The 18026-nt window shown below is 40.3% G+C and overlaps 1 protein-coding gene across 1 annotated transcript in view; it reads right to left on the bottom strand.

The window, feature by feature from the left end:
* Positions 1-15021, bottom strand: part of ADAMTS19 (ADAM metallopeptidase with thrombospondin type 1 motif 19) — a 231720-nt gene extending 216699 nt beyond the window's left edge. The window contains exons 1-2 of the mRNA XM_045566066.1: positions 14931-15021; positions 13660-14315 (exon numbers count right to left, since the gene is read on the bottom strand). Coding sequence (XP_045422022.1) covers positions 13660-14315; positions 14931-15021 — 747 coding nt within the window. The remainder of the gene's footprint in view (positions 1-13659; positions 14316-14930) is intronic.
* Between the last annotated feature and the right edge of the window lie 3005 nt (positions 15022-18026).

Here is an 18026-nt window from a genome sequence, read left to right as displayed (position 1 = left end):
AATGTTCACTTCCTGAAATGACAGTGAATCCACATTTGCTTTCTTAACAAATTTCATCAGTGCCAAGATGTGTTATGACACACCTCTATATAAAAGCTACTAAAGGCTGGGCACCGTGGCTCATGCCTGTAATCCTAGCACTCTAGGAGGTCTAGGCAGAAGGATTGCTTGAGGTCAGGAGTTTGAGACCAGCCTGAGCAAGAGTGAGACCCAGTATCTACTAAAAATAGAAAAAAAATACTGGGCAACTACAAATAGAAAAAAAATTAGTTGGGCGTGGTGGTGCACACCTGTAGTCCCAGCTACTTGGAAGGCTGAGGCAGAAGGATTGCTTGAGCCCAGGAGTTTGAGGTTTCTGTGAGTTAAGCTGATGCCACAGCACTTTAGCCCAGTGGCAGAGTAAAACTCTGTCTCAAAAAAATAAAATAAATAAAAGCCACTAAAATGAGGAAATTCTTTATTGCAATTAACTAAATGCATTACTTCTATCCTTTACTAGTTTTCTTTATATCATTAATAAATTAATGCCTAATAGATTAACTATCTATGTAAGGGCCCTTATTTCCCTAACATTTCCTCAGGCATAATTCCTTATTCTGGAGACATCTTGCAAAACTCACATTACCAGCAAAAGCACATTGCTTTGGTTTTTATTATGTTATTAAGTATGAAATATCCTATTTTCTTAAGTAGTAAGTTTCACAGTTGATATCTCTGACATTTCACTTTGACATGTCTTGTTTTATGTACTGTACTGGAATCCTTGGTTCTGTTTAACCAAACACATAATAGTTTGGATACAAGCTTACATTTAAAGAATAACTGAATGATTATGAGTGAAATCCACTTCCTGAAAAAATTGATATGGATTTTATTAGTTTGTCTATTTATTTGTTTACTTAATTTGAATGCTGATTCCAATACGTTTGGTCTTTTTAAGCAGTAGAACTGAAACAATAGTGGAGTCTGATACCCGGGTTCATGTCAGAATCCTGCAAAGATACTAATTGATTCTGTGACTTTTTATCTTATGTTCCTTATTTGTCTGCCTCAAAATGAGTGGCTTGGATTACTTGCTCTTTATTTATCTTTTACGAAATTTAAATCTTGCCAATAGTTTGAAAGTATCCATATTAAATATTATTATATGGGCTATCAGTAGCTAATTTTGTTCCTTATTAATCAACAGGGTGTTCAAAAATATACCCTAACAATTGCTTTAGGTAATAATCACTTTCACAGAGGAAAAAAAAAAAAAACTTTTGCATAGATTACGATGGAATCTCTTCCAAAATTGAATTTTGGATTAAGCATAAACCCATCAAAATCCCAGCAGGCAGATACTGATAATCTGATGCTAAATGTATATAGAAACATAAAGAATCCAGAATAGCCAAAACAATTTTGATAAAAGAAAATAAAATTTGAAACACTTAAATTTCCCAAGTTCAAAAAATATTAATCAGCTACATAAATCAATACAGTCTGGTATTAACATAAGAATAAGTATATAGATCAAAACAAGAATATAAGAGTTTCAAAAATAAACTCTCACATTTAAGGCCAATTTACTTTTTTAACAAAGGTGCTATGGCATTTCATGAGAAGACGTATGGTCTTTTCAACAAACAGTGCTGAGAGACAATTGCATCTGTACCTGCAAAGAGATGAAACTGGACTCTTACCTCAGACTGTATACCAAACCAATGAATCATAGCCTTAAATGTAAAACTGAAATTATGAAAATTATGGAAGAAAACATAGGTGAAAGTCCTTGTGACTTTAGGTTGGACACAGAGTTCTTAGATACATCAAAAACATGTTTGATAAAAGAAAAAAACAATAAACTGAATTTCATCAAAAATTTAAAAAATTGGCTTTAAAAGACACCCATTAAGAAAAGGAACAGACAGCTATAAACCAAAAGAAAACATCAGCAAATCACATGTCTGATAAAAGATTTACATCCAGAGCATACAAAAAACTGTTAAAACTAAATAGTAGAAAAAACTAATTAAAAAGTGGACTAAAGAATTGAGTATGATAGGTGCTCAATAGCTATGAACTAGCAAATGAAAAAATGCTCGACATTATTAGTCACTAGGGAAACAGAAATGAAAACCACAGTGAGATACTACTGCATATCCATAAAAATAATTATAATTAAAAAGACAATAATAAGCATAGTTAAAGATGTGGAGAAACTGAAACCCTCATACATTGCTGGTGGAAATGTAAAATATTATTATAGTAACTTAGAAAAGAGTTTGTCAGTTCCTTAAAATATTAAACATAATTTGACCTAGTAATTGCAATCCTAGGTATCTACCCAAGAGAAATGAAAATACATATCTACACAAAGACTTGTACATAAGTGTCTAAGTAGTACTATTTACAATACCCAAAAAGGAGAAACAATCCAAATGTCCATTAACTGATGAATGAATAAACAAAATGTGGTATATCCAGACAAGGGAATATTATGCATCAAGAAAAAAGAATGAATTGCTGATACATGTTACAATGTGGATGAATGTCAAAAACATCACACTAAGTGAATGAAGACAGACACAAAGATCAAATGCTATATGTGTGCATTTATATGAAAGGCAAATCTGTAGAGACAGAAAGTCGATTAATGGTTGCCTGGAGTTAGGAATAGGAACGGAGTGACTCCAAATGGGTATGAGGAACTCTTTGAGTTCATGGAAATGTTCTAAAACTAAATTGTGGTGATGGTTGCACAATTCTATAAATGTACTTTATAATAAAAACAATTGATTCGTATACTTAAAATGGGTAAATTTTATGGTATGTAAATCATATTCAAAAAAGATATTAGGAAAAAAGTATTCACAGTATCCTTTATAATTCGTTACATTTTAAATAACAATTTGCTCTAGAAAAATCAGCCTGACATATTCATGAATGTATCTTACTAATGAGAAATAATTAAGCTGCATGTGGAAAAATTTCTATATAGGAATTTTCATCTTAAGATGTTAATTCAATACTTTTCAAAACATTACTAAATAGAACCATCTATTTTGAACTGACAAAATTTTAATTGGAGATCTATGGAGAAATTATCCACGTTAGCAGACAAAATGTGGCACTAAATAATTAAATTTGTAAAAATATAGCTAGTTCCACAATGAATTACTCAAACTTTATAGTGTGTTAATTATATTTATATAGAAGTGTCATTTCCATAATGAACTACTCAGACTTTCTATTTTGCTGTAATAAAATTTTAAAGTTCTATTTACTTTACCTGCAAGGATATAACCAGAGTCAAATAACACAAAGACCCTAGATATGCTAATTAAACATAAGTTCCTCTGTCAATAGCTTAATTGCCTACCTATAAATTTAGCAAACTAAAATATTTGCTGGTAATATTATAATAATTTTATAATGGAAATGTACTTATCACATTTTAGTTGCTATTACATACATTCAAATCCAAATTATAATGGAGATAGACAAAATGCACTAACCTTATTAGTGGATATTAATATAATTACCCACCTGCCCACTGCTGTTAGTATGTTAATTTTTTTACTGTTAATTTTAATGAGTTTTACAGGATACTTGATATCCAAATACTTGTAATGTCAATGAGTAGTTAAAATTTTCTATGTTATTTCTGCCATTTGAGATAGCTTACCATTTAATTCATATGCATTTCCAAAGTCCTCTTAACCCGACCACACTACACTGCTATTCCAGAATAGATACCTCTCACAAAGAGTTTACAATTTTCTCTTTATCACTGATTTTCTCATATTCTACTACAACGTGCGTCGGTCTTTCTTTATCCACATCTGAACTTGGTGGTATGGTAGGTTCCTTTCATAAGTTTCTTCATTTATTTCTGATAAATTTTATTTTATTACAATAACTCTCGTGAAACAGCTGGAGTAATTCTCCTGCTATATTACCCATAAAATTGTTGATTATTGTTTGAAATAATTCAGCTCTATTTAATACTTCCAGATTCTAGAACGGGAAGCAGATTTCAACATTTGTATACCTTTTCATTTAAAGAGTAGGAAAACATTCATACTGGAATTAATGTTCCATTATATTAACTTCCAACTAGTTGACATTTAGAGACTGTTGCTTAATAACTTGAAATCCATAAAATCCTTTCTAGCTCAGTGACATGAGTGGGTTCCGGGGAGGATGTTAAAAGGTTAGGTTTGGTGGGTGCAAACCCAGTGTTTAAGGATCCTCAGCTTTGTCACTTTCTGAGACACTAGAGTGGCTGCCCTCAAATTTTAGCTTTCATAAGAATTACCTTGGATTCATTTTAAATATGTTCCTTAGGTTTGAGGCTTAATCTGGAATAATGATTTTTAATGGAGAATGTTCCACCACCTCTGCCTCATCAAATCCCTCCCACTGCCCACGGCCGCAACTTTGACATTGCTGACCACACACCACACTTGAAGGAACAGGACATCAAGAAGCACGGTCCAAGGGTTGATGATACATCATCATCTGGCTCACTGCAGAAGTGGTCTTATTTTAGGTGAAGCCAGGCTGAGACTAGGGACTAAAAACAAATTGGTGGCAAAATATCCTTATGTTTATCCTTTGAATGTGCTTATAAAGGAAAAAAAATGTTTAGACCTCTTTTTTTTAATGGAAAGCAACAGGAAAGCAGAAGTATGTAATAATCCCAAAATTGGCCTGGCCTCACCAGCTCTATCTCCTGATCATCTGAGTTAAGGTCTAAATAGTTAATAATTTATTACAGATATATGCCATTAATTATGAAATGAACAAGTTTCTGTCACTGGGAAAGGCAAGTACTAAACTGTCTAATCCCCAAGGCCCTTCCCAACACCACCATGCAATAATTCTGTAAAAATATCTGGGTAGCATTAGAATGGCTCAGCTCCCATTTTCTCACTTCTCTCAGTCTAGGGCTTGGCAATAGAACAACGATGAGATAGAGACAGGATGATGTGGTCGCTATGGTTGTGCCCTGAGTGCACTCTGCATAAAATTAGGGTTCTCACTTGGCTAAGAGAATCTTAAAACTTCCTTTTGGAAAACCCTCAAATCACAATTCAAGGGGGACTACTGGTTCTCCCATTGCCCGAAAACATGTCAGGATTACTTCCCTAATTTAATATATATCCCATCGATCAGGAACCTGGAATTCCTCTGATTATTCTTTATTTTGCAAATACAAAGACCTAAAGCCATCTGGAGTAAAAATGTAATTGCAATTAAGCATAAACATTCAGTCATGCATGATCTCAATAAAAAATGTGCTCTATTTTAGTGTTGCATAAAAAATATTTCCAGACTCCTATAAAGAACTGTGTTATTTTAAAAAAGTATAATACAGTCATGATTCAGTTAATAAACCTCAAATAAATAAATGAAACTTATTTATTATTAAATAAACAAAATTTGCTTCTCACAAAATTGGTTCATGCTTGAATTCTCTCAGGAAACTAAAGATATAGATTAATACATGATTAAATAGTTTTGCTTTGTTTTTTTTTTTGTTTTTTTTTTTTGTTTTGAGACAGAGTCTCACTCTGTTGCCCGGGCTAGAGTGAGTGCCGTGGCATCAGCCTAGCTCACAGCAACCTCAAACTCCTGGGCTCAAGCGATCCTCCTGCCTCAGCCTCCCAAGTAGCTGGTACTACAGGTATGTGCCACCATGGCCGGCTAATTTTTCTATACATATTTTTTGCTGTCCATATAATTTCTTTCTATTTTTTTAGTAGAGACAGGGTCTCACTCTTGCTCAGGCTTGTCTTGAACTCTTGACTTCAAGCAATCCTCCCGCCTCGGCCTCCCAGAGTGCTAGGATTACAGGCGTGAGCCACCGCATCTGGCCGTTTATTAACTTTTAATGTACTTGTAGCTTATTCCATCAGCATGATGACTCTGTTTACTAGAATTCACTACATTACTTCCTTACATAAGACTAGAAGTATCTACATATTGCTCCACTTTAAATATAGAAACATCCCCCACGTGTTACTGTATTATCCATGCCATTCTAAATGTTGAACTGGAAAACCACACAGTGCCTTGAAGGGATGTTAACTTAAAGACCAGTTATTTCATTAGTAAGGAGACACTGATCACTTAATAAATCAAAGAACTATGATAAATGCTGGGAGGACAAGAAGTTGAGACAGAGAAACAGTTTCTTCAAGGTATCATAAATACCTTGAAGCAAGAAACTATTTCTTTATCTTTTTGTTATCTGAGATTTCATCACAATATATAGATGTGACTAGTCAATCACTGTTGAAGCACCCAGAATACTTACACATAAATCTCTTGTACATGTGTGGTTATTTCTCTAAAATTAATACCTGCAAGAATTGCTGAAGAAAAGGGTAAGTACACTCAACATTTTAATAGATACTGTACAAAAGATTCTCCCTATTTACTATCCTAAAGTGTGTAAAATTAGGTGTTCTCCAACTATGTCCACCAGATATTCTGAATCTGCATTAATTTGTACCAATCTTATGAACCAAATTTTCCTAGCTTACCAATCATTTTGAAAAAATTGTGAAGGTTTATTTGATTTTTTTTTGTCCTTTTCATAAATACTAAAAAGTTAACTGTTTATCTTTGGATGGCAAGATTATAGATTTATTTTATATATTTTTAAACTTTCTATACTCAGCATGTATTATTTTGTAATTAGCATTTGTCCTTTAAGAATACTAACTTATAAAGAACTCTGGAATTAGAAATAAAAAAAAACATCTAATAGAAAAACGAGTAAAAGATATAAAAAGAAAGTCTACAGGAAAGGAAATGAGAATAAAAAATATCAAAGATGACAATCTCACCAGCAACAACAAAAAATGCAAATTAAAACTACATTGTGGTAACATTTTTTTGCCTATTAGAGCTCACAAAAATCAGAACTTTAATAAGGACACCCATACTAGTAACAAGACAGGGGAAAGACAGACTCTCGTGCTCTTCTGACCTGAGAGTATAAGCTGGGACAATCTCCGTGGGAGGGAATAAGGCAGTATCTCCCCAAATTACCAATACATGCGCCCTTTGACACAGATACACCTTGCACAGGCAAAGCAGCCTATCTGCAGAGTCCTATACATTTAGCACTGTTCATAATAGGAAACTACTGGATTCAATCAAATGTCTATTAACACCAAACTGATTAAGCAGATTATGGCACAAACTTGCAGTCAGACAAAAAAGCACTACTGAAAAAGAATAAGGAATGTCTTTATGCACTCATGTGATAATCTCATGTGTATAGGTGTGTGTGTGTGTGTGTGTGTGTGTGAATGGTATGAGTTCAAAAAAGATATAAACTTATATACACATATTTATTTGTTTATGCATCAACTACCTCCAGATCATACACCAGAAGCAGATAACCCTGGTCACCCTATGGAAAGAACACTGAGTAATAAATGAAGAATGGCTGTTGGAGGAAGACTTCACTGCATACCATTTTGGAGGTTGTTTGTGGTAAAGTTTGAGTGCTTATAATTTTGAAAATGATGTAATTTGGCCTTAGATTTGAATGGTATTTTGGCTGAGTATAATCCAGGATTAAAAATTACTCTTCCTAGAACTCTGAAGCTCCCTGATCCTCTGGCATCCAGTATTACTGATTTGATCCTCTAAAGTCAATCTGATTCTCATCCCACTGTAGATAATCTCTCTTCTATCAAATCTGTAGGCTTTTCTCCTTCTCTTTAATTTTCTAACACATTGCCACAATGTGTCTAGGTTTGGGTCTCTCTTTACTCATGCCATGCTGAGTTGGTGAGTTGGTCCTTCAATCTGAAGGTTCATGTTTTATCTTTGATAAATTTGATTCTGATACCAAAAATGGGGTCTCTTATCCTGTACCTCACCAATCTTGGTTACATCAACCAATTCAACTTGAATCATTGGCTTAACACTCTACACATTATTTGGAAAACATGTCAGTGAGGCATGCACCACGTGGAAAGGTCACAGCCAATAGAATCTCCATTGCCTCACTGCACACAACTGTCTCCACCAGGCAGCCTGTATGTTTGCCAGCATTCAGCCATATTTGTTTAAACACATGTAGGCAGGACATTTTATAATTACACGATTTAATCAAACACTAAACATTAAAGCTAGTGAAATATGAGTGAAAAATATACCTTTGTTTCTATGAAAACTTTGGAAAACAAGAAAGGTAAGTTGCTAAAAAAAGTTACTCTATATTACTCAGCTATAAGAAATAACGGTAATATGAAGTCCCTTTTGTTCTCCTGGATAGAGTTGGAACCCATTCTATTAAGTGAAGTATCCCAAGAATGGAAAAATAAGCACCACATGTACTCACCAGCAAACTGGTTTCCCTGATCATCACCTAAGTGCACATTTGGGAATAACACCAACTGGGTACTGGACTGAGGTGGGGGGGGTGGGGGAGGGGATGGGTGCATAACTACATGACGAGTGCGTTGCGCACCGTCTGGGGAATGGTCACGCTTGAATGTTCTGACTCGGGGGGATGGGCGGGACATGGGCAATGTAAGTGGCCTGAACTTTTGTACCCCCCACGATGATAAGCTGAAATAAAAAAAAAAATAAATTACTCTAATTTTACTTGACACAACTGTAAAAGAGACGAAAATTTTTTAAATCCAGGATTCTACACTTAAACTGCTTTGTGTTTGTCTTTAATTTCAATTCCAAATACAAAAACCCATATTGAAAATTGGTTTTGATGTATGCTGAACAAGGCACACCTGGAACACCATTTATCTGATCCATTCTCAAAGAAGTAGTGAGTACCTGGCCTCACATTCAAAGCTTGGCAGATAGGTAGGATATAATTCCCTGCATTTTTAAAATTCTATCTTTTAATTAATTAAAAAATAATTCCTACTAGAGAAATTTTGGATCTAGACCTATGATTCATGGCTTACAACTAACTGATCTTTCACATTTTTTATTCATTTTCACTTTGTATTATGTTCTGGGATGATTTCTAGGTTTGACGTTCCAAGTTACAAATTTACCTATCAACTCATCTATTGAGTTTTTTATTCTAATGATCATACAATTTCAATTCCATTGTATCTAATCAGTTTTATGAACAGCAGATTGTTTCTACTTTTTTAATTTGTTTTGTCCGTTAATATACATCTGCTATTATTCTTCTGGGCAGTGTAATTCTATTAAAGTATTCTATTTATTAATTTTGTTGTTTCATGTATTAATTAACCAAACTTTGAGACTCTCTTTTATATGGTTAATTTTCTTCAAAATGTGATATTCCTGGGTGTCAGCTCATCTTTCTTGGTTTCCCAGCTCACCTATCTGTTGTGAGTTGGAATGATACTGCTTGGCATAACTGGATACAAGAGAAAGCACGTCCCATTGTTGTTCTGCTCCCTGCATTGCCTTTCCCTGCATACACAGCAGCGCTGCTGGGATAGCTCCTGCCATTCACAGATATTTTCTCATGTCTATATGTTTCCATTAATCCAAGCCAAGCTGTTTTCACTCTTTCAGGAGATACTCAAAGTATCTGATATACTGATGGCATTCGCTTATAATACTGATTTTGATTTATTTAAGATGTCTTTTCTATCATTCCTAAAATTTGTCTTGAATGAAAAAAGTACATGTATGAGGTCAGCCTGCAGTCTTAGTTTTTTCATTTGGATATTGACTCCTCTTGCACCTCCATTCCCCTTGTCATGCACCCCCATGGCCCGCCCGGCCTTGACACCTGCTCTCACACCAGTTACTGACACTGTGCCTTGCCCAAAGGAGAGGCCCTGAAATATTTAACTGTTCAAAACTTGCCACAGTACAGAATACTTTGATGCAAATAAGAAGGTAAATTTCACACACACACACACACACACACACACACACACACACACACACACAGAAAACTGAATTTACACATGGCTCAAGATTCTATATCAAAAGCTAATCAAACTGGCTACTGCATAAAACTCTTAATTTAAGTAGGTAAAAGTAGTATTATTAATAGTTTCAATATCCACAGCTCATCATCCTGAAAAAATGATCTAAGTGGTCAGCCATTTCAATATTCTATCAAAAAAGGACCATAGGTAATGTCTGTAGTGATCTAGTTTACTTTGTCCCACTGCTTATGTGTGCTTTAAAAAACAAAAAAAAAAAACTATTGTGTTAATCTTGAGTAAACATAGTTGTTGCACTGTTTCATGGAATTTAATTTGTTGCCTTTGTGCATTTTTATTTTTTAAAGACTCTTTTAAAATATAATAATGTACTGTATGTGTTGTATTTTATTATTCAGTTATTTTTATTGAGAGCCTGCTAAAAACTAGAAATCTTACAATATGTTGGAAATGAAAAGACATGAGTAAGACAGTACCATCAGAGCACTAAGGGCATACCTATATTTACACATATCTCAACCTATTGTATTTCCCTGCTCACAGTGGTAACTGGCAAGTTAGGTTGGGAGCTTCTGGAAAAATACCAAGGCTTCTTCATCTTCCTTTTGTATTCTCTGTATCTGCAAAATGCCTTAGTCATAGAAGTTGTTCAATAAATGTTCGATTGATTAGCATTATTATATTTCTGTCTACTTGATCAAATATATGACCTAAATAAGATTATTATTCAATACTAGACTAATTAGGGGAAACAATAAGAGCACATCAAAGGTCAATTGATAGATATACAAGTATAATTTGTGCATTTAATAAATAGGAAAATGAGATCCAGAAAGATTGGTTCCAAAAGTAGTTGAGTTCAGGCAACAGTAGGCAAAACTGGTTACTGAAAGAGGGTAAGGGAAGGTACACTTAGTGATCTTTCCTGTACAACTGACAATAGAAAGCTATTACTAACTTAAAAGAAAAAAATTGCTGCAAACTAAAGGCAGATGCATTTGTAAGTAATGTACACTCTCTACATAAAGATATCATGATTCCTCATATTAGAATTAAAGGATCACAGAGTTCTAGAGATACAGAGGAATGGGAATGTAGTTCTATGAAAATGCACAGATAGACAGAAAAAAAAAAACCCATACTCCAGTGGGCAAGGCTTTTGAGGTCTGATCTCTACTCAAAAGTAGAACTATTTCCTCCTATTGCATCTTCTGGTCTAGTCACAGGAGTCTATAGTTTTTGGTTTTGTGTGTGTGTGTGTGTGTGTGTGTGTGTGTGTGTGTGTGTGTGTGTGTTTTGTTTTTTACTTTTTTTCCTTTTACTTTCATACCTCCACTCAATGTCTTCTCTCTACCTACAACACTTGTCAGGTCTTTTCTGCCTGGAGAAAGCCTAACCAAGCTTCAAAATCCAGTTAAACTCCTGCTTTCGGAAATCTTCCCCAACCTCCCTAGCAAGATTTGACCTTGGGCATAACATTTGAATCATCATGCTTGTATGTCACCATCTTGTGTTTACTTGGGTCATTCTAATTACATATGATGTGCTTCTCCTAATCTGTGAGCTTCTTTAAAAGGCAGAACATTCTAGACCCTAACACAGGATCAGGAATATATTAAATAGCCAATAGAAATTTAATGCTATCATCTAATTTTTAAATCATCTACTTTTCTCCTTTTACTTATGCAAACTGAAGGCTAGAGAGATAAGGGACTAATCAGTCCTCAGGGAACAAGCCTACTCCAGAGTTCAGATAACAACTCTCTCCTTCCTAATCCACCAGCTCATAAGGGAAAAGGGCTGGCATGGTAGTCTGGAGTAACAAACCCACCCTTCTTGGCTATTTGTTTAACTTTTTACTGAAAGTTTGACTGCTATACTATATTACTGGCAACGTCAGTTTTCCTCAATAACAAAGACTTCCCAGTTCAGAACATATACATATGGGGCTAACAGGAAAAGTGAGTAAAAGTCCAACATGATAAACAAGGAGGTATGTCAAACTCCTATTCAGTCTATGAAAAACCTACTCATAATTCTAACTTTGCTTCCTTAAGTATGGAGAGGAGGCATAGCTCATTTGGGAAATCTGACCCAAAGGCCACATTTCAACACAGGGAGATGCTTTATCCCCTATTGCTCCTACCACATCACGAACCTACGCTATGTAATTATTTAATCCCCAGCCAAAAGCTAGTGGACAATGAAATCCCCACAAAATGTTTGTCCCAGTGAAATGTTCAAGCATCAGTTCTGCAGAAAACACTTTTAAAACTTTTCATGTAAATTTTCCATGCCAATTTTCTTCCTCATGCCTAAAAATGTCTATATTTGAATATTTATCACTATCAGCCCTGTCCAGCAATTTACATCATTGGAATATGGGCCCACAGGGCGGCATTGGTAATTTATGGTTTCATTTTGTTTGGAATTTTAACCATCTTTTTTTGATTTCATGGCTTTGGGTGGCTTTAATTGTGCTGATATTTTCTACTATACTGTCCACTGCTATTGGATTTTGCTTCAAATGAGAAGGTCGCTTCCATGCAAGTTCTTGTGGATTTCCTGATTGACTCACTGTGAACAGAAAAATGAAGCCACAAATCACAGGGACATTTTTGATATTTTGTGAGTTTTGCCTTAAACCAGTAGTAAAGACCATGGTGGTGAATGTACTTAATGCCACTGACCTGTACATCTAAAAATAGTTAAAATGGTAAATTTTATGTTATGCATATTGACCACCCCCCCCCACACACACACACACACAGACACGCAAAGTAAAGGCCATCTCAGGAGAGGTAGCAATTATTTCAAATCCTGGGTCATGACAGAGGGAGAAGAATCAAAGGATGATCTACATTGATGGAGCAAATGGCTTTTACGTTCTAGTCACAAGGCTCTCCACACTTGCTACTATCTCCCACGGAGTGGAGAGAAGAAAAGAAACTACTGACAAATAAAATGTAAATCTTAGAAAGAAAACGTCAGCTCATGGAGCCATAACCTTTCGAGCACTGCCTGGATTCTAACGTCCTCCGTCCGTCCACAGCTCCCAGTCTCTGCTGACTCCCTCCTTTCACAGGACCAGGACAAGTGTCCAGCACGGCTGTGGATGTGCTTAAATTCTAGACAACTGTCAGAGTGTAATTTCCTAGAGGACTCTTCTGACAACTTTGAAGGAGGACATGAAAAAAGTGTACGACAATAGACGAGGAACAGAGAGCGGGCAAACGCCGGGGAGATGAGCAGGGAGCCCACTGGCTGCCTTTCAATCTCCTGGGACACCACGTGGTGGGCTTATTTTAGAAAACCCTGAAGTGCAGAAAAGAAGTTGAACCACTGGGAAGAAGTTCCAAGGAGGCAGAGTGTCAAATAGTTTCCAAAGACACATACAACCATCTGGAAGGAAAAGGTCATTTATCCGTCCACTTAGACTTCCGATGCCCTGGACTGTGCAGACGCTCCGGGACAGAGCCCGGGGACGCACACGGGGGGAGGGGCGTATGCAAATCAGCCTGGCCCGCGGGCCGGGCGCGGAGCCGGGGGGGGCGCACGCTGGGGGAGGGGCGTATGCAAATCAGCCTGGCCCGCGGGCCGGGCGCGGAGCCGGGGGGCGCACGCTGGGGGAGGGGCGTATGCAAATCAGCCTGGCCCGCGGGCCGGGCGCGGAGCCGCCGGGAAGATGGAGGGCCGGGGACGCGGGAGCTGGGGAGGCGGGGAGCAGGGGAAGGTAGGCGCTTACCAGGCCACCGCCACACGTGCTGAAAGAGGCCAGCGAGCCGGGATGCCGCAGCACGGCGCCGGTGTAGAAGCAGCCCGCGTCGGGCGGCGCGGCAGGGCGCGGGGCGGACGCTGCCCCCGTGGGGCCGGGGCCGGGACTTGGCCGCTGCTCCACTGCGAAGCGCGGCGCCAGGAAGCGGCCGTCTCTCCGGAGCAGCAGGTACAGGTCCCGGGAGAAGGCCGGGATCCGCAGCAACACCTCGTCGCCATCCGGCTCGGCTGGCTGGGCCGGGGGCGGGGACGGGGGCGGCAGCGGGGGAGGCGGCGGCTGCCACGAGGCCGGGGCGGCCGGGGACAGGGCGGCAGCCCCGCTGGATCCCCGCGGCAGCTCCTGCGACTCGAGCTCCTCGTCCTCCTCACCCCCGGGCGGCGGCGGGGGCCAGAGCCGGGACTCGGACGGACCCTCCGCGGGTTCCTCCAGAGGCGCCGGGACCACCGAGCGCACCTCGCGTGAGCTGCCGGCCGCCTGCGCCCGGGAGCCTCCGCCGCCCCCAGCGCCGCGCACCCAGCCCGGGTCCGCGCTGCTCCCGCTGCCGCCGGCCGAGTCCACCGGCTCCCGGCGCCAGAGTGCAGGAAACACGACTTCCCACTCCTCCAGGTCGGGGGCGAGCTGCAGCCCTGCGGGCGGGGCAGACAGAAGTGCGGGGCTTAAAGTGCCGCGGTTCCACTCGCACAAGCACTTCCAGGCTCACAGTCCACACAGATACAAGGCGCTCGCGTGCATGCAATGGAGACCACCCGTCTAGCTGCTGAAACGCTTTGCAACCCCCGAAGCCTTGTGATCAGATTACAGACCGCACATTTGCAGAGTAAAAGTATGATTATACTGGGAAAGAAGGGGGGAATCAAAGTTTGGTGACGGCAGTTGTTGAAAAGAAAACCGGTGCAAAGTCTCCGGCACAATTAAGTGACTCTAAAGTATATGCCGGAGAAAAGCATCGCTATTAATTTACGTACCTCCTAATTTTCCTCCAGGTGCCGTAAATGTACCTTTGCAAATATTACTACTCTCATTAGAGGGAAACTAATCGTTTCACAGATGGTTAAAGTGAGGCCAAGGAAGTGCACTTCGCTTCGGAGCTTGACGCCCTCATCCGCACCCGCATGCCCATTTTGATTGCTGCCCACTGATTCCCGCTCGCCAAGCCCTGGTTGCACCAGCCCTGCCTACCCATGCGTTCGCGGTCTCCGCCTGGGAGGTTGGAAAGGAAGCCGGAAAGTCGTGGAACTTACCTGAAACGATCCCTTGCGACAGGAGCCCCAGCTGGTAAAGGAGGCAGCAGCAGCGGATGGGAGTCAGGCGCATCCCGCGGTTCTCCCCCATGCTGCGCTCCCGCGGCGGCGGCGGCGGCTTCTGGCCCCGCGCGCGCCTCCTGCGCGATCCACTGCGGGGCAGCCGCCTCCCCGGAGCGCTAGGAGGCCGGGCGGCGAATTTGCCCAGGCCCTTTGTCTGGCGGGGGAGGGGATGGGGGGGCAGGCTGGGTGACTCGGGAGCACGGGCGGGGGTGGGGTGGGGGGAGGAGCGGGGAAGGCAGCGCCACGGCCCCGCAGCGCTCTGGCTCCCTGGCGAATTAGGTGACGAGCCTAGTTTCTGTATTCTGGACGTTGCAGGAGCTCCCTAGGCCGAGCAGTCTAGAGCCGGAGCCCCACGGCGCAGACCCAGAGTCCGCCGAGCGCGGGGAGGTGCAGGGCGGCAGCGCTGCCTCCGGCCGGGCGGAGGACGGCCCGGCGCGGCAGGGGCGTGTGGTGTCCCTGCAGAGTTCTCCGCCTGCACCCTCGCGGAACGGGCGGAGGCTGCCGTGGCCGTCGGTCACAGCAACTCGGTGTGCCAAGCTCCGCACACTGCACGGATCGCAATGCCAAAGGCCCTGACCCGCTGTGGCGCGGGAGAGAATCGGTAGGGAGCTGGGGGAGACACGAGCTGCGAGGTGGGGGTGTGGAGGAGAAAAGAATCAAGCACATCCCACAAGAAAAAGGGACCAGCGGGGGCCCGCCAAGTGTGACGTTGCGGGACAAAGGTCCCAGAACACCACACACGTGCTCAAAGGCGCGTTTGGGATGGGGTGGGGACCCAAATTTCCTCACCTGACTACTGATTGGCCAGTGCGAACGGCCCGATTTGCATCCCGCCCTCCCCTCCCCCAGCCAGCCGAGGTGTGTGCAGGTAGAACCTCCTCCTGCCCGTGCCACCCCCTCCGCCCGCTCCTCCTTTTGTCCGCTTCTCCCCCGTCCGCGCGGCGCACAAAGCAGGACAGCGCAGACCTGAGCACAGAGCTGCGGCCTCTTTACCGAAGGCCTTTGGTTTGTCGTCTCGTATTGGCCTGTCGGAATTTTCTAAGCCTGGAGATAATGTAATTCGTCATGGACTGTGCTTCAAAGGTTCCCAGGACAGTAGACACCCTTCCATGTCAAAGCCCCTTATGCCCCTTATCTTTCTGGCTCCCCATTCATCAGTACTATCAGCCTCTCTCTCTCTCTCTCCCCTCTCTCTCTCTCTCTGCCGCACATACACACTCTTCCGATGGGTGTAAGATTAAGGAAATCAACATTAAATCTTGTATTATAAACACTTCAGACCAGGTGAGATTATTTTGCCTTTTGTAATTATTTTGGTACATGAAAAATATATTTTTGCTTTTTCTGTCCTCTTTGGGGGCAAATCAACCCCAAATATTCTTACTCCCTTCTTGCAGCTCTCTCCCCGTTACCCCCTTGCATACCGCTGGCTCAGTCACATCAAACCTTTCACATCAGACTCGAGGATGATCGATAGGAACTGCCATTTGTGTCCTCGGGACCAGGCCAGACACCTAGAAATGAGAGTTAATGCAAATTCGTTTTTTAAAAAACTCTAGCACTTAAGTTGGTTCCCCACATCCTTTTTTGCTCTACCTTCCGTTCCTTGTGTCAAAGGTGACTACTATGCCTTTAAGGGAGGCAGACTATCTTATTTCAAAGGAAAGTCATTGTTTGAATAAGCTCCTAGAGTCTTAGAATACTTTCTTTGAGTTGTCCAGAGTTTAAAAACAAACACAAAGACACTCTAGGTGAGTTTATCAAGAGTGTTCTATCTCCAAATCTTCTTTTGTAAAATCTCTAAAACTGGAGTAACTAAGGTGTGGGTTTCCAGATGATCAAGAAATATCTGAGTTTCTTAGAAACCTACAGGCTTCTTTTCAGGGGACTCAATTATATAGACTTTAACCTAGGAAAAAATCAGAGGCAGTTTATTTTTCAAAAGGATAGCAAGCTATTCAGTTCGAAAGCTAGTTTCAGGGAAACACCTCTTATGAGGATATGAGTCTTAAATGTTTCTCATACATATTACATTTTAGTAACAACAACAAACAGTATGAGTTAAACTGTATCAAGAATGCATATTAAATTGTATGTATTTATTGGAACACATTTCTGAGTTCTTAAAACTAAATGAATTCTATGATTAAATATATTCAAAAGCACAGATTACCAACATAAGTTTCCATCCTTTTTTTTTGTCCTCCTACTAATACACAATCCTTACCAATGTCTCATGGTAAAAGTTAAAGTTAATTGTTACAGAAAGGTTTGTCTAATTCCCAGATAGTTCTAGTCTTTCTCCTGTTTGAAATAGTGTTATTATTCATTTATATATTTTAAAGGCTTTTAATAAATCATTTGGGTTGTAATAATGTATGTACTTATTTCTCCAACTATACTATCAAGGTTTTAGAAAAGGAGTGATATCTTTTATACATTTTTTAATATATCATCCTGACCAATTCAATGATTTATGCTGAATTGGTGCAGAAATTTTCAGGAAATTCTCCAAGTTGCCTTAGAATGTGATGGAAACTGATTTCTTTATGATATTTTATTCCAATTTTGATTCCTGGATCTGGAGTTATGGTAATAACTCTGCTGGTGATCCACTACTATCAGTAAAATTTATTTGGCTTACAGAGAGAATAAGCTTCAGAGAGAAATGATGTGTGGGAAATGTTTGTGCTCTAACCAGGGAAGACATGGATGTGCAAGTAAGAGCATCAGTTAAAGTGAATTTGAGTATGTGTTTCTGTGAAGGAAAGAACTAGCCTGATTTGGAACTGAGTAAATTACGTGTGGTGAAATCTAGAAGAAAAGGCAGGACTGTAGCATGTGTGTGCATTATCAACCTCAGAGGAAAGGCAAGAGCAGCTGGGAAAAATATGTTGCTAAGACAGGTCACTTACATATGTCACCAGATGGTAGCTGGTGTCAACCAAGCACTGCTTTTGTGTTTCAGAGCAAGGACAGAAGGGGAAGAGGTAAATGACGAAACATCAGAGTAAATGCAACCAACTGTTCTTA

Source organism: Lemur catta, chromosome 12 (genome assembly GCF_020740605.2).
Source record: "Lemur catta isolate mLemCat1 chromosome 12, mLemCat1.pri, whole genome shotgun sequence".
In the NCBI taxonomy this organism is placed as follows: domain Eukaryota; kingdom Metazoa; phylum Chordata; class Mammalia; order Primates; family Lemuridae; genus Lemur; species Lemur catta.
Note: the sequence above shows the minus strand (reverse complement) of the source record. Positions and strands in the feature narration are given on the sequence as shown.